The 17941-nt window shown below is 37.5% G+C and overlaps 1 protein-coding gene across 5 annotated transcripts in view; it reads left to right on the forward strand.

The window, feature by feature from the left end:
• Positions 1-17941, forward strand: part of LRP2 (LDL receptor related protein 2) — a 118723-nt gene that overhangs the window by 47253 nt on the left and 53529 nt on the right. For 4 of the 5 annotated variants that reach the window (XM_048308952.1, XM_048308953.1, XM_048308954.1 and 1 more), the window contains exons 22-33: positions 547-786; positions 1424-1543; positions 1899-2015; positions 3193-3570; positions 4075-4089; positions 4439-4687; positions 6939-7150; positions 7594-7778; positions 8620-8848; positions 9950-10127; positions 12106-12234; positions 15884-16050. In XM_048308952.1, the coding sequence (XP_048164909.1) occupies positions 547-786; positions 1424-1543; positions 1899-2015; positions 3193-3570; positions 4075-4089; positions 4439-4687; positions 6939-7150; positions 7594-7778; positions 8620-8848; positions 9950-10127; positions 12106-12234; positions 15884-16050 (2219 nt within the window). The remainder of the gene's footprint in view (positions 1-546; positions 787-1423; positions 1544-1898; positions 2016-3192; positions 3571-4074; positions 4090-4438; positions 4688-6938; positions 7151-7593; positions 7779-8619; positions 8849-9949; positions 10128-12105; positions 12235-15883; positions 16051-17941) is intronic. The other variant, XM_048308956.1, reaches the window with a different exon arrangement.

Here is a 17941-nt window from a genome sequence, read left to right on the forward strand (position 1 = left end):
ATTGAGAGAACAGTGGGATAACCATGGCTGATAAGGCATTGAAGAGACGATAAGATACTAAATATATTGAAGAGGCTTTTATGACATATCTGGTGCTTCTTCAGAGTTAATTCTTTCGAATCATGAACAAGAAAATAGGACACAGTAATAAAATGTGTTCCTAATGCATAGGACTAACTAGTATGACTAAGGTATAAACTGTTTCTTATTAATGGACTGTTTTATAATAACTAGAATATCTTTTGGGGAAAAATATAAAGCAAATGGTTGCTAGAAGGAGTTACTTTTCTTGTTCTTTAGATAGTTTTGGAGTGCTTAACTGTTTAATTTTTTATTGTTTCCTGCAGTTTGAAAAAAGTTTGTAAGTATTCTGTTCAGTTCTGCAGCATGTTGCATAACAGACATTTTAATTCTAAGCAATGCGCATTTTAGAATTTGATGCATATTTTAGGCATTCTGAAAGTGTAATGACTGTACTGATTACTGTTGCAGGAAAGGCAAGTTTTGGAGATATTTATAAAGATTTTTTTCTTTTCTTTTATTCAGACAATACTTGTGCTTCTTCAGCTTTTACCTGTGCCAGTGGACAGTGTATTCCAGGTCGCTGGCATTGTGATAAACATAATGACTGTTTTGATGGCAGCGATGAATTGCATTGTCCCACACAAGGACCCTCTTCATGCCCTGCAACCCAGTTCACCTGTGATAATAGAAGATGTATTCCAAGAATCTGGCTATGTGATACTGATAATGACTGTGGTGATGGCTCAGATGAAAAAAACTGCAGTGAGTATCATGACTGCCTGTTGTTTTCATAATCAACTGTGCATATCTACATATATATATCTGTTGGTATAAGGAGGATAAATGAAATTGGGAAAAAAGGACTAGTATCTAAGACTGATATTTTGTAGTCCTTACGATGTGGAAAACTCATCTAATTTGAAGTAGAATGGGCCAAGTAGAATGCAGAGAAATAATTAAAAAAAAAAAAAAGGAGCAAATGTGATAGTCATAATCATGGTGCTGCATAATCATCATCCACTGTAATTAGCAAAAAGCAGTTAGAGCTGAGATGTCCTAAACACATACTTCACAAGTGATCTCAGTGATGGCTAATGGTGTAGTCAGCTAATCTAGGCTGGAAGTTTTTACCAGAAGTAAGAGAGTAGCTTTTTCATATACTTTCTTTAGAGTTATTATCCACTACCTGCAACCTTCTGTTTATTTTCCATGAGCCCAAGCCTACATATAAATGAAAAATTACCGGATATTGATTTATTAGTGCTTGTAATTTATATGATTGCTAGTTGCTGCATTATATGCTGCAAGTTAGGGATAATGTTTTTCTACTTTCTCAGCAATGTGCTGATTTCAAAAGAGAGGAAAGCAGCACATTTGCATTTATTGTCATTCTTAATAGCTTTCACAGGTACTTGTGAACCCGGGCAATTTCAATGTCCAGACCATCGCTGTATTGACCTATTCTATGTCTGTGATGGAGACAAAGATTGTATAGATGGTGCTGATGAGCATGACTGCAGTAAGTGTAACTTTCTTTATTCAATGCCTCTTTATTGTTTCCTCATACTTGCCCCCAAAGCAGTCTTTGGTGATCTCATATTACCAGCCCCAAGACAGCAGAATGCATAATAAACCTTTCCATAAATTAACCCTGATTGTGATGCTTTTGATCTCTCAGCTGCTTATGGAGGGCTGAAATCTGTTTCCTCTGTTTTCTGTGAATTCCAAAGTCACTGCATTTTCTGTGTCTCCGGGAAATTATGGTCTTCAGGGGAATTGATACCATATCAGACTTAAGCACCTGTAGGGTAAATTTGGTGCAGTCCAGCTCTGTAAAGTAAATAAATAACATTCAATATTTTTTAATTTTGTAGTATATAACTGCAGTGCCACAGAGTTTAAGTGTCTAAGTGGAGACCAGTGTATCAGCACCTACTACCAGTGTGATGGTGTTTTTGACTGTAATGATCACTCAGATGAGGCTGATTGCCGTAAGTATACTGATGCTGAAAGAAAGATTTTCATTATTAAGTGATGCTTCTGGAAATTTCCTTTATCTGCTATGTCAAATACTGTCCTTGAAACCTTTATATTCTTTTCAGGCAAACTTGTCTTTACATCATTTTCCTGAGCAGGAATTTCAAACACAGGTTCCAGCTCAAGAGTATCATAGATTCTTAGAATCTATGATTGGGTTGAAAGGGACCTTAAAGATCATCTAGTTTTAACCCCCCTGCCATGGGCAGGGACACATTTCACTAGACCAGGCTGCTCAAAGCCCCATCCCACTGGGCCTTGAAAACTTCCAGGGATAGGGCATCCACAACTTCTCTGGAAAACCTGTTCCAGTGCCTCACCATCCTCACAGTAAAGAATTTAGTCCTAATATCTAATCTAAAGCTACTTTCTTTCAGTTTGAAGCCATTCCTCTTTGTCCTGTAACTACATGCCCTTGTAAAAAGTCTTTCCTCATCTTTCAGTACCTGAAGGGAGCCTACAAGAAAGGCCACAACTAGGTCATCCCTAAGCTTACTCTTTTCCAGGCTGAAAAATCTCAGATTTTTTAGTCTTTTCTCATAGGAGACGTGCTCCATGCCTCTAATCATCTTGGACTAGACTAAGCAGATTGTGCTGGCAAGACTAGATTGTTCAAGCGAAGAGGAGAGTTTGCATTCCTTTTGGCTATAACTTTTTTTTTTTTTTACTTGGCATTTCAGACTCAGGATTTTAAAGTAAAATTAAGTCTATTACTCTAGAAAACAGAAAACCTGGTATATATGAGAGTTAGATTGAAACTTTTTTCTTGAGTAATTTTTTACACTTAAATTAGTTAAAATGTTACCACTCAGGGTGGTGGAAATTTCCGACCTGATTTCATGTAGCTTTGGACAGGTACATAGGTATCAATATGTGCTTGCTCAAAGTATAACAAGAGTTGAATAGCCTTGTTGATCACATTATGAAGTAAGAGCTGAATTGGTCACATTTTGAAATGTCATGTAGATTGATTGACTGACTGTGATTCTATGGCCTGATCTAAAAGCAACACAGTTCTTAATAGCATTGTAAGTAGTTATTACAATGTTAAGAGATGAACTGAACATAGTGGTTTTGCTTCTCAATCTAAAATTGAAACAGCTTCTGAACTGTTGAATGTCACTGTTCCAGCTACAAGACCACCAGGGATGTGCCACCAGAATGAATTCCAATGTCAATCAGATGGCAATTGTGTTCCTGATAACTGGGAATGTGATGGCCATCTTGATTGTGCAGATGGCTCAGATGAACATCATAGATGCCCTGCCAGAACGTGTCCTCCATCGCTTTTCCGCTGTGATAATGGCAACTGTGTATATCGAGCATGGATCTGTGATGGTGATAATGACTGCAGGGATATGAGCGATGAGAGAGATTGTCCGACTCAACCTTTCCGGTGCCCCAGCTGGCAGTGGCAGTGTCCAGGTCACAGTATCTGTGTGAATCTCAGCAAAGTATGTGATAATACTGCTGATTGTCCTAATGGAGCTGATGAATCCCCATTGTGCAGTAAGTTACTGTTCATGCATCTACTACAGACTATGTGTTATGTCTGCTGAAAGAAATGGAACATTCAGCGTGCTCTATTTAGTGTCACAATGTTTCTAGCAGATATGTAAGCACAGCGTAATTAGAGCTCTAATTTCTAAGTGGAACTTACTTGCAGTGAAAAGAGACTACAATGATGACTGAGGAATTCATTATCTGTGTCCAATCTTGTGCTCTGAATTCCAATAGGACTTTCACTGACTTTAAATATAGATTTTTATACAACTACATGGGAATGAACTTTGTGTTCCTGAACATATTCACTAAAGCATAGTATGCTTTAAATTCAGATGATTCAGTCCTTAATATTCTATTTTAAATTTCTAACTTTAAGAATCATGATTAGAATCAAGAAGTTCATGTGCAGCCAGAATTTGTATTTATGTTGATTATGAATTGATTTAAATATAATCTTTTTCTTTCCTTCTTTCCTCCTTCTTCCCTTTAATCAATGCACATTCTCAGATGAACCCCAGCCAGGTACGATTATAAACAATTTTAAATTATTATTTATACAGTTTTAGGTCTGCAGTGGTAAATTTTTGTTTATTTCTAGCTATTTTTGAAAAAGTTGTTGTACATGCTTAGACAGCCTTCTGTTTGGCATTAGTTTGATGGGATTCAGTACATGCAATGTTGTTACCTGTCTTTATGTGCACTGTGTATATTTTGCATAAGGACCACAGTCCAGTCTCACACTGCATGACTGATGATTCTGCAGTCATTTTAGCAGCAGTCTTAGGCTAAGAATGCAATTGTAAAGACTTAAATTTATCATAGGAAGCCTTTGTTGACTGTTTGCTTTTTGCTTTCCCCAACTCAACTTCAGATCAGGAGAGCTGCTCTGACAATAATGCTGGCTGCACTCATGAGTGTATTCAAGGACCTTTTGGAGCTCAGTGTACCTGTCCTATTGGATACCAGCTTGCAAATGACTCCAAGACCTGTGAAGATATTAATGAATGTGACCCTCCAGGCTTTTGTAGTCAGCACTGTTACAATGAGAGAGGGTCTTTTAGGTGTTATTGTGATGAAGGATACATTCTAGAAGCCAATGGGAGGACTTGTAAAGCAGCAGGTGAGAAACATTGATGTCAGTCTAAAGAATGACAGCAGTGTCTGAAAACTGTCCATCTTTGTGTCTTGGTTTGAAAGAGAGGTGTCTGCCAAGGAAGGCGGGAACATCCCCTGGAGTAGAAAATATGTCCCACTTCCCTCCAAATTATTATAGCTTTGAAATTAAGGGGCTTTCAGGCAAAGATATGGGAAAAGGAATAACAGTTATTTACTAGTATGTATATGTATAACAAGGCAAACACACAACAACAACGGCAGCAAGAACAAGCAGAACCACAAACCCAGTGCCAGCCTCCCTGGGCCGCGGGCCCGGTCCCCTTCAGGCAGTTCCGCTCACAGCCGGCAGGGGCGCTGCTGGCTCCCGGCCGGGCAGGGCGCCTGCCATGGTTCCCCCGCGCCGGCAGGGGGCGCTGTGGCGCCGCGTCTCCCTCACGTGGTAATGGCGGGCGGGCTGGGTGGTGAAATGGGCTGCAGCAGGGACCTCGGAGCAGCGGCTGGAATGGCAGGGACAAGCAGACCCTGGAGTAGCAAATAAAATGTATCAGAAACTCTGCAGCTGTAGCAGGAGCTGTGGGGTGTCCTGGCAGGCAGAGGGTGCAGGGTTACAGTGTAGCGAAAACCCAGAGCAGTGGCAGTGAAATGGTGGGGCTGGGCAGTGGTAGCCCTCCTCCCGAATGCAGCCAGAAGCTTCCTTGGAGGTGGCTCAGGGGGCTCTGGGTCCTGGGTTTTCCCATGAGGTACCCAAGCAGATGGTGAGGGTCTTTTCTAGTGAGGTAGGGTGTTAATAAGGTCCCAGTCCAATGGCTGCTCTTATGAACAGAGGCTCACCCACAGTAAGGAAGAAGCAGTGGCTGGGCTAGGCTCTGGCAATGGCTGTGAATTCACCTTGCAGTAAGCAACAGCTCAACTATTCTCCTCTGATGGAGAGCAAGAAGAACCAAGCCTAGCCCCTCACCCCCAGCCAAAATCTCATGGTATCTCTGCCCTTCCCAAGAGAATGCCCCTCAGCTACGATAGTGCAGCCAGCTGCACTCATCCCCCTTCTCCTTGGCTATACCCTTTGTCTTTCTTAAGTACCAGTTGTTATTGTCTCGTAGCAACAAATGGGAGAAAATTCCCTGAGAGAAAGAAACAAAAGGAAAAATCCTAACCCCCAACAGTTTGCCATTTTAATATTGTTCTCTTTTAAAAGAGCTGACCTAAACAGCCACTTAGAGTTGTTCATGGCAGATGACCTTGAGAGTTAAAACTGTCTGCTGAGGGGTTAATTAGAAACCAATATTTCATTGAAATAATATATTTAAATGAACACTTATTTTTAGCCCTGGAATGGTCAAAAATAGTGTTTTGAAGAAAAGCAGTGTCAGAGACTTGTAAGCCATAGGCCAAAATTAGCTATTCATGAAGTTCAATGCTCACAAAGTATTTAAATCCCAGCCTTTCATAAGACTTACCTACTGCCTATGCTGTACGTTGCTGATTTGTAAGGAGGAAACATCACTGATACAGCCTAGCTGCCAGTTGTTCTCTATCTCTTATGTGGTACGCTGACAGTGTGGAGGAGCCACATACCCAGTGGAATTTGTCTGTACAGGTTTCCTGGTTTAAGGATATACTCAGGTTGTAGAAGACGCTTGCATTTTACCTGCACATAAGTTTGGCCCTTACTTATAGGGAGTTTCTTGTACTTGCTGTCTTTATGGTTGCTACTCTTCAGTTGTTTTTCGGCGTCTTATCTGTGCAACCTAATTACAGCAATCTATGGCTTTCCTGTAATATGTTTCTTGTCCATTGTTCCCACATAGTCTCAAGGGGGAAAAAAGAGAAGGTGGATTGCAAAGGAGGAAGACCAGGCTGAGCAGTTTAATTTGAGATGGCAAAAACTTTGGGGATTGAATCAGGAGTGGGAGATGAGAGAGATTTATGGAGGAATGAGTGTTGGATGTCAGCAGCAATCTAACCTTTGTTGGTTAGACAGTGGGGAAGAGGACCTAAGGTCCAGGTAGGAGCCTGGAAGGGAAGTATGTAGAAAGAGTGATGGAGAAAAGCCAAGGTAGATTTAAAAGTCAAGATGGACAGGCTGGATATGATAATATATCTTGGCCTAAGAATTGATTTGAATTTGTCAATACATATATTTAGATACAACAGCTTTGATACTATAAAGTCATGTTAAATTACTCATGTTTCTTTTTCTCCCAGTTACTGTTGAATTGCCCATGGGTTTATTTTAATTTCTATTCCTCTGACAGAATCTGGGAATCTTCTTTTGCTGGTGGCAAGTCGTAACCAAATCGTTGTGGATAACATCACTTCGCAGTCACACAGTATTTATTCTCTGGTTCGGGATGGGACAAATATTGTGGCTATTGATTTTGATTCAATTACAGATCGTATCTTTTGGTCTGATACAACACAGGATAAAATTTGGAGTGCTTATCAAAATGGGACTGACCGAAAAATAGTAAGTTTTGCTGAGTAAGTTTTTCTTGTCTTTTGTCAAAAGAAAATGGAAGATGCTGTGTCTTCAATTAACAAAGAGGAAGAGGGAAATCCGAATATAGTGAGAAGAGAGAGAACAGGGACAAAGTGAAACAACTTTGTAGGTGCTAAGCTAACATTTCATATAGCTGTTTGAAAAAAAACCTGAATGCTTTCAAGAAGCCCTTTTTTAAACATCAAACTGTAAGCTGGTTTTCCTATAAGAAAATTCTAACTTCTTCAATAGACCTACTGAAGTTAGTAGGATTGTTTGGGTTTATGCTTTGCCATCACTTTGAATATGTGCACGCTGTGATTCCTTCTGCATAATAGACCTAGAAGATATGGAAACTTGGTTCGCCATTTTCCATATCTGTAGAAATGCAAAGGGTAAAATTTAATATAAACTTTTTTGTTACTAAATAGGTGTTTGACAGTGGTGTCACCGTGACTGAAAGCATAGCGGTAGATTGGGTGGGTCGTAACCTTTACTGGACAGACTTTGTTCTGGAAACGATTGAAGTCTCCAAAATGGACGGGAGCCACAGGACTGTGCTGATTAGTGAAAATATAACAAACCCAAGAGGACTAGTGTTAGATCCCAGAACTGAGTAAGATTTTTAAATTTTTTTTTAAACATGCCTATTTTATGATGTAACTATTAAAATTTGGGACATGGCCAAATTGTATTGAAATTGTAAATTACAAAATTTAGTGTGTTTGCAGAGCTGATTAATATTTAAAGTCATGAGGTAATTACTGGTGATCTGTTGCTCTGTTTCAGTGTAACAAGATGACTTTTTAGCTATAAAAGATTTTTATACATTTGCTTCCTAGTTAAGAAATACTAATTCAAAATGATGATGTATCACTTCAGTTGGTGATATACCACAAGCTTATATGTGATTTAATGTCATACGCCTACCTTCATAGCCCCAAGTCTAAAGTAATTATTTAGATTGTATTGTTATCACAAAAGCACCTTCCCATTTCAGACAGCAAGTGGCATAGAGTAAATGAAATATGATTATTTGAATTGTTCATGTACAAACTTTTACTTGTTTTTGAGGTCTTCAATGCCTTGAACTCTGTTTACTGCTAGTTTTAGTGCTGTTAACATTATCAATGCATACCTGTATTAAATTATTATGTAGCAACTGGAGAATCAGATTATAATCAACATTAAAAACCAGTGATACCAGTAGCTCCTATGTGCTGCTATTATTGACAAATAGAAACAGCAGTAGAAGTACTAAAAGTATTTTTATAACAGAAATTACTGTAATATCTTATGTAAGCATATTGCTAAAATAAATAATTTCAGTATCATTGTGTAGGACTGTTCTTAGAAAGATTGCTTCTATTTTTTGGGTTATGAGTCTTCATGTAATGTTTCTCAATAGGCAGCTAGGTTTTTTTCCCAGATTGGTAACCAGAAGTTACTTTTTTCAGTGCTCATGTAATGTTCTGGACTGACTGGGGCCAAAACCCTCGAATTGAAAAAGCCAGCATGGATGGCAAAATGCGCACAGTGATTATCAATAATAAAATCTACTGGCCCAATGGACTTTCCATTGATTATCCAAATAAACTTCTCTATTTTGCTGATGCTTATCTTGATTATATCGATTTCTGTGATTACAATGGAAACAACAGACGACAGGTGGTTGCAAGTGATCTGGTAAGACTTTAATGAGGAGCTGTTGTTTTTGCATGTCCCTGCTGATAGTACATAAAAATATATTTTCATTGTCGTAGACTTGGGTGTATTTTTCTTCAAAATATTTGAGTGAAGCAGATGTGAAATATTTTAGCTTCTTCTTGCTGCTGTAAAAAGAGGAATTGCATATCCTATTCAGTCTCTCAGGAGATCTTCAGCAGAGCCTGGAGCTGCATGTAGACTTAGTGCTTTAGATCATTCTCATCTTTTCTGTCTGCATGTATGAAATCTGAAGGTGACATCTGACATTGCTGCTATTAGGTGGTGCATTTTCTGTAGGCAAATATAGTACAAAAAGCCTGGAGAAACTTTTTCTGGTCTTTTGTGGGTGACTATTGCTACTATTGTTGACAGCAGTGAAGGGTTTTGTGCTACTGGAACTTGGTGTGTGCAGCAACTCCATCAGGACCATCCCTCTTACAGGCTATCTCCCAGGGAAGTGCTCCTGGCAGCTTGTAGCACTGTCCTTGCATGAAAACAATAGTTCAGATGTTCAGTTGGTACACAGAAACTGGTATCAATAACCACCTGAATGTTTTCAAGAATTGACTCTTGGGGCTTTTACTTTTGGCTGGAGAGACAATTAGTGTGAAATAGGAGCCAAGGCAATCTTTCCACTCCTGGTTATCTGAAATCTAGATAAGCTACCTTCTTTGAACCCTGGTAAATTTTAGGGGAGCTTATCAGGAATGCAAGTTCTTGACAGGTCTGTAATTCTCATTAGACATTTTCCCGATGTGCTCTTGAAAATCTACTATTGGGTTTTCATCTGTTGGTTCTGCTCTGTAGTTAGACTGCTTTGTTAATTCCTCATTTGCTTCATCTCACAGAGTCTAGATAGCATTTTAGTTTTTTAAAAAATATATTTTCCTCATAATTTATGTCTTGTTTTTAGACAATAGATGATATTTCTTTTTTTCTTTCTGGAAAATACCTTTTGAGACATGGTTACTTCCTTATTTATTTATCTAAAAATTATGCTCAGCTCTGTTGTTACTTCATTGCAAGCTTTACATATACAAATCTCCAGAACTAAATTGATACTCAACCTTGCCTGTTTAGATATTGCAGCATCCACATGCTCTAACTGTCTTTGAAGATTTTGTGTATTGGAGTGACCGCTATACTAATCGAGTAATTCGGGCCAATAAATGGCATGGAGGAAACCAGACAGTTATGATTTATAATATTCACCAGCCATTGGGTCTTGTGGCAGTCCATCCTGTAAAGCAGCCTAATGGTAAGTTCATCAAAACAACTTTGGTAATTGCAGAAATAAGCATGCAGTAATGTCATGCATTGGAACACCAGGCATCAAGTCTTTTCAGCAAATGGATTGGGTTAAAACAAGCAAGTAATTAATACTATAATAGACTTACAACTGTTCAATCTGGTGTTAGGGAAAGTAACCATCTAGGCAGCATTTCAGGATAATGACTAACCAGAAAGAATAATAAGGAGGTGGGTAAGTGCCATTTTCTTGCACTTCTGAATATTTGTATAAGACAATTGAAGCATTTTTGGAAAGCATTTTAATTAAAAAAATTTCTCTCTGCGGTATACCAGATTCAATTTCTTGTGCATTAATAATTCTTTTTGAAAAGATTACTGTCATCAACCTTCTCTGAAAGTACTTCTACATCATTTTAGTCAATGAAACAATAATGATAAATAGACCCCTTCATTGCATTAAATATTCTCCCTGAGGTCTTCTGCAGGTGATCTCTTGCAGCTGAAAGACTGTAAAAAAAATTCTTTCTGTTAGGTAGACATCTTTCATATCAGACATTTTGTTATTTCATGGCATGACTTGAAGAGTGGGAAGTATATTGATAAGAATATTATCTTTCAGCTTTAGTTATATTTCTTGTGTATGGAGTGTTTCCAAGTAATAAATATTAAAAAGACCTTTTGTTTTTGTTCCTTGAAAGACACCCCCATGCCAGGGAGGGTGGAGACTTGCATCTGAGTTAGGCACTAGTACTTTCAGTGCTGCATTTGTTTCGGAACAAAACCTTCCTCAGTCATGTTCAGAACTAAACTCATCTAGCATTCTCCCAGCAAATTGATCAGTTAGAAGAGTGTAGCATTAATTTATGCATCATAATTATGGTTTGAGAGGTTTTATTTTACAACCCAAGGTTTAAAAAACTTTTTATCACTGGTTGAGAAATTCTTTTCTTTTTCTTCATTGTATTTAGTACATTCATAATTTTTCATTTTGAATTATTCTATTGTACTTTATGTGGCCAGATGGAAAAGGAGGAATAGAGCACTAGCAGAGTAGCAAAACATATTGATGTTGACTAATGAAGAAATAATTACTTGCTGATTGAAATTTCAGATGCAGTCATCTACTGTCATCCCCTCTCCTTTTTTTGTAAATCATTAAATCTTACACTAACCAGAGTTTAGATTCTTTTTACTGATGACATGAACAATTTTCTTAGAGTTTGAGTTCTGAGTTTATGCCATTATTTAATTGTTATGTTAGTTTGTTTCCAGTTCTTGTTAGTTTTTATCTTGGTAACAATTGTGTAAATTCCTGGAACTTCCAAGCTTTTTAGAATTAGGTCTTCTGCAATTGCTAAGGATATACTCAAAACCTGATTTTTGTTTTCTATGAAGATTACTCATTCTGAAAAATCTTCTTTAGCAGCAATTTTGTGGAAGTGATCTAGGTTGAATTTTCATATATAGTAATAATAGCAGTCGGGAGAGACCTTCAATGTCTGTTTTTTTACATTTTACAACTTTAGATTGACAGTTGCAAAATGATCTAAGAAATTTGGCATTGAACTCCCACTATCTTTGAAAAAGACATTGCAACTATTTTCTCTTTAGTTTCTCCAAGAAGTTTCAGCAAATAATTTAAATCCCCGATCTCGAAGGATTATTGCAATCAAGGACTGCAAATGCCACATGTTTCCTCATGTAGTTAAGAAAAGTGTGAAATGGAGTTTGAAAGATTTTGTTATGATGCATAAAAGTTGAAAAGATCACTATGATAATGATACTGGGTTTGCATGGAAAACTGTATCCTGTTACAAGTGTATTGTATTGCTTGCAGTTCTTAGAAATAATTTCATTATTTTAATTTTAAAGAAATAGCAAAGCTGTCTTGATTCTGGGTTGATGTTATCAGTAGCAATGAGACAGAATATTCTCTCTAGTTGCTCATATTGTTATAGTTGCTAATAGTTCCTTTTTATTTTCAGGTGTTAACTCCTGTGCATCATCCCCCTGTAGCCACCTCTGCATACTTTCTTCATCTGGACCACTTTTTTTTTCCTGTGCTTGCCCTTCAGGATGGATCCTCTCTCCTGATAACAGGAACTGCATGAGAGGTAGGGCAGTAATAATGTGATGATAAAAAAGAACTGATATTGTCAAATCCATCCCTCTCCCAGGCAAAAAGCATACTTCTGTGGGCTGCTGCTCATGAAATCAGTTTGGGCCACTCCAGACAGACTTCATTTAGGACACATGGAATATACTTGGCCTAATGGTTTGGAGACAGGTTTGGGAAAGAACTGAATCAGAGATTCAGATGCTTCATTTGGAGAAAATGGGTGAAATCAATTTTCTTACAAGCATTTTAAAGAAGCCACATTTTAAAATTTCTCACCACATGGAATGTTTGGCTGTTGGAATGCATATGGAAGGAGCTTAGTATCAGTTAAAAATGAAAACAGTCTGGCAGATTCTTGTGTTCATTGTAAGTATTCAGCTTGGAAACAGGGATTCTAATTGTAAGAATGTCAGGATGCAGGACTGGAAGGGACTTACTTGGTCACTGAAGTTTGTTTCTTTGTTGCCCTCGACTGCACATCATATGTAACCTTTTACCAGTCAAGCTCCAGTTCTAGATTAATCTGGGTTCTTGCACCTAAAATCACTGAACCTCACAATTTTGATATTTGAAAACCTAATTTTCTGTTCAGATATAGTCCTTCCCCATTTTATGCCCATTTCTGATGACATTTTTGTCCATCAGGATAAATAGCATCAGTAGTTCTCCTTTAGCACTGGTATGTTTTGTTTTGTCTATATTTGAGGTGACTATCACACTCTTTTTCAGCCTGTATTTTGCTAAGAAGTAATTAATGATCTTTTGATTTCCTCTAATGAGGCAAGATGTTCTTCCTCTTACTTATCACTCTCTTCAGCCTATCAGAACTAATGCATTTTAGAATTCAGATCAAGATTTCTCATCTTCAGCTTTTTCCCTCTCCAGTGTAAAAAAGCAGAAGGTGCCAAATGCAGAAGGTCTGGAAACACGGCATAAAATTACATGTGATTATATGTGATGCAGCTGTAATAGAACTAACTTTTGTAAACAACTTCATATCAAAAAATACCACTGAATTTTCTTTGGATAGTCCACAGATCTCAGTGATTTGTAGAAGTCATTTAGCCCATTCATTTAAAAAGAAGTCACAAAAATTCAAATTAGTGGTAGGCAATTTGTGACTAGAAATTTGACCACATTGCTTTTTTCAGATGAAGCATTCATCATTAATTTTTCCATCAATTGTACAGATATTAAGTGTGCTTTGGTGCCTGCCTATACAGGAAGCTTCAAATCACTGAAATTTAAGTAGAAATTATCTTTGGGATGAGCTAACACTAGAAATCTGTCAGTCAAAAAATCCTTTTCTTTTAAGACTTTTAAAACTGTCTAAATGTTAAAGGCCAGTATCACGTTCTTTTCCTGCTTGATACTTAGCAGTGTGCTATTTAAAGGGCTGTATTGCATTCACATTTTTCTTAGTCAGCAGCAAGGGAATTACCAATTTATATAATCTGAAATGAAGTGTGAATTTATTTAAGCTATTACAAAAAAGAGGGATTCTTTTAGAAATCTGCACTTGTTAGATTATGTGCAGGTTTATAGAGGGATCATGATGGAAGAAATGGAGCATGCCAGTGATGAAGCACATGCACATGTAGAGGTTGACCCAATTCTGTCCGTGAATTGAGCTCTTGACTTTTCTTATCTTTTCTTTTCACGTGTTGCAAATTTCCCTGTGTCTGCTTAGGTACAACTGTGGCCCTTTTATTGACATAATTGAGAGAGAAGTAGAAATATCTTTCTGTGAAGCCCAATTCTTTTGAACTATATGGACTTATTTTTTTCTATTTAGATGTATTTTATACAGTTAAAACAGTATGTAGAAAACATCTACAGATTTGGGTAATTTAAAAAGATGTGTTTGCTGAAGGTCAGCACACCAGAAAAAGTTATAAAAAATATACTTATTCTTTTCACTGTAAAATATTTTAATAATTGCTAATGATTAATGTTGCTGCCAATGGCAGAAAGGTTGGAACTAGGTTGGAATTGGATCTTTAAGGACCCTTCCAACCCAGGCCATTTTATGATTCCATGATTACACATGAATAGGCATTTGCCGTTTCCGTGCTAATCTTTACTGTTATCCTTGCTGTCACTGTTTACTTTAATAGGCCAGCACAATCTTTCAGAAGTAAGATTAAACTGAGCTGCATGCATTTGATTGCCCAGTGTCTCTACAAACAACAATATTGCTGATCTCTGCCTACTTTGTTTGCTTGTTAAATACTACCAACTTCATGTGGATGGAAAGGCATTGATTCTAGGATTGCACCATTTTTAGCTTTATATAAGATGAAGAAAGCTTGCCTTTGTGCTTATTTTATTTTAAGTTGCATTTCAGGTTGATATAAAAGATGGTAATGTAGCAAGCTGGCTTGGAAACAACAGAATTTGTGTATATTAAAATATTGTATTAACATGGCACATGTGCATATTTAATATAACAATACATTAATTTTATATTGATTATTATTTGTCATGTAAATTGTATGAAGTTTAAGAATTGCAGAAGTTATATTAATGCCAATCTGATGAACCTACACAGGTTTTTATATCTCTATAGCCCAGCAAATTTGCTCTGTTTTCTGTCATAAGAATGAGGAGTAATCAGGCTGTGTAGACTTGCATAGGTGTAAAACTTGAAGTAGCGAGTTAAATTTGACAAATACTTCTAGCAGCCAGAGAGAAGTATGGAGAATACCTTTTGAGAGGTGCAGTGATGCTGTGTTTAGTGGCTTTTTATGTCAAAATTTTTACTGCAAAATTTATATAAATGTATTAAGCAGCCAGTAAAGAAAATCAAAACTAAACCAACCAAGTCTTTGATCTATTATAAAAGAGGAAATGGGTTACTGCTACAACAGCCCAGTTCCCTGTTCAGTGGTAGCTTGTGCCTATGGCAAGAAGAGGCTAGAATTTGTTCTCCAAAGAGCAAAGCACAAGGGAGAGGGGAATCCCTGTTCAGGAGATTCTCTTCCCCTGCTCCCTAGCAGATGAGAAATGTAGTTGCTGACCCTCACTCTGCAGCTCTCTGATGCATTTTCTCAGATCACCTGATGAGCTGCCCTTTGTTAATAAGATTTAAGCATACGGGCACAAGTTTACCTAAAAGTATATATACCATAAGGGAGTATGTCTGCTCCCTTAGGGATAAAACAAGAAAACAGTGCTGCAGTTACATTTAATAATAATGATCAGCAGCTGCTGCTGTGACATTGTTCTTTGCTTGTGAGTCCTGCTTAACAGGCATTAGAACCCATTACAGGCAGGTCCTGCAGAATCCTCAGAGCTTTGCCTGGTTCCCCTTCTCAGAGATTTGAAAAAACAGCTTAGAGCAGCTGCACAAATATCCTTTTTCTCTTGTCTAGCAGTGAGTGATCCTGCCTTATTTACTTCCTTCTGCTCAGAATTTGTATTGTGATTGCATGCTGCTGAAACTTAAAATGTTACAACAGTTTCAATAACTGATTACATCATTCCTAGTGAGGGAAAAAACTTCTTTGTAACTGGTTTCAAAACATCGCTGGTAGTACTGAACCATTCTCAGCATCAGGGAACTTTTGGGTGGGAGGGGAAAACATATCATAATGCCATTTTCTTGACCAGAAGCAACTCTGAATTACTCTCTGTTTTCACAGTTGAACACCCTTTCCTTATTGCTGTAAGAGATAATATAATTTACGGAATTTCTCTGAACCCTGAGGAAAAGACAAATGATGCTATGGTTCCAATAGCAGGAGTTCAAAATGGTGTTGATGTTGACTTCGATGACTCTGAACAGATGATTTATTGGGTTGAAAATCCAGTAAGTTAGTATTTGTGTTCAAAATGTGCACTAAATTAAAAAAAAGTTTTCTTTATTTTTAAGGAGTGTTTAAGACTGAAATATATTAGAGAGCTTGCTGATAAGAATTTTGATAAATAGAAAGGAATGAAGTGGTGGGTTTTTTGTTGTTGTGGGTTGGTTTTTTTGGGGTTTTTTTTTTGATTGGTTTTTCCCCTAGGACAAGTAAGGAAGCTTCATCTCTTTTGTAAGGTAGTTCTTATTTTTGTCAGCAGAAACATTTGATTAATGTTTTTTCTGCCTCAGAGATGTGAACAGGAAATATTGGAGAGCACTGACAGACCCATACTCTCAGCCCCGCTGTGCTATACTCTACTCTCTGTCCTCTGTCGACTTAAGACTCAATTCTGCAAACACAGCCAGAACACTTCTCCATGGGAGCAGTACATTGGACACAGTGACACTTAACATTAGTTTGAATGTATGTGCCTCTAATCTAAGCACTTAATGAAGTAACATCATAGAGCGAGACATCTTTTTCTTTAAACAGAAAATGGTTGCAAACTCACAGTAATTTCCAGGTAGTACATATGAGGCTTATAGGTTTAAAAACTAATTTGAACTAATTTTTAATAGGTAATTATAATTGTTTAAGTGCTTTTATTGCTGGTCATGAACTAAGAAATGATATGTGTTCCATAAGGCTAGCTTGTCACAAAAAAACCCCCAAACCAACAAAAAAATGCCATAATTTTTGCAGGATGGACACTTCAAAAGAAAAAATCTATGGCAGTGTGTGAGACAGATGTGATAGGAAACTTCTGATTCTGCAATATCTCTTCACTCTTGGAAACTTAAAAGCAGTTCTTTTTGTCAAGAAAAGCAGTAATTAGGTCTCGGAGAAGTATGATGGTAGATAAAGAGATTTCCGTAATTATGTTTTGACAGAAACAATTCACACAAACTTGTTATGTTTCATCCACACAAGATTTTTGCTTTTTTCCCCAACCTGCTTTCTTTACATTTTGCAGCTTTGAAGTAAATACAATTTTTAAAATGACTAATTTTATATTGTATTCTGTGCCGCTCATAAAGAAATTACAATTTGTTTAATTATTTGTTCTTTTTAAAGTTAGAATGTTTAGTTCAATGAAGTATTTAAATAGACCTTTTTAAGGTAACCTTTGCCCAAGAAGCTACTTACATACTTGATAATCTGTTTCATCTTCCCTGCAGTCTGAGAAAATATTCTTGACAGATCTCAGCCAGCAGATACAGCTGGCATATACAATAATGGTGGAGGTCAGGGGCTGATACATACATTAACAGCAAGTTAAATCCTGACAAGTGAAATGCAGGTGCCTTCACAGGCCAAGGGTTAGGTGTTAGCTCTACTTTAGGTGGGTCTTGACAAAGCCTGACAAATGTGTGACTATAGGCTGTGCCCTCTAACTGTATCCCTGACCTGCACGCCTCAGGCTTCTGTTTCTCCTAAACAGGGCTGAGACACCTGTGTCAGTCATGGATTGCTCTCTGAAAAAAAGATATTTCCCTGGTTTCTAATGACAGAAGCATATTTGCCTACTTTCTTAATTGTAGTGCTTGTCTCTTACCTCAAGGCCTCTTCCTTAACACCACATTTTGCCTCCATCCATCCTCCTCCATCCTTGCATGTTTGGCTTTTCTTGGGATTTGTCTACACTTTCATAGTTGCTGTAATCTCACTTCCAGTGGTGGCATCATTTGAAGCTGTAGAGTTCAAGTGTACATGCATCAGCTTGTTCACCCTGTCTGAAGCAAAGTCAGGAAAGAGAGATAAAAATCCCCCCGTATTCTACTTGAAAAACACTTCCAACATTTTATTATCTTTAACTGTCCTGTTCCATAGGTTATTAATTGTAAATTTCAATAA

The sequence above is a fragment of the Corvus hawaiiensis genome, chromosome 7 (assembly GCF_020740725.1).
Source record: "Corvus hawaiiensis isolate bCorHaw1 chromosome 7, bCorHaw1.pri.cur, whole genome shotgun sequence".
Taxonomy (NCBI): Eukaryota; Metazoa; Chordata; class Aves; order Passeriformes; family Corvidae; genus Corvus; species Corvus hawaiiensis.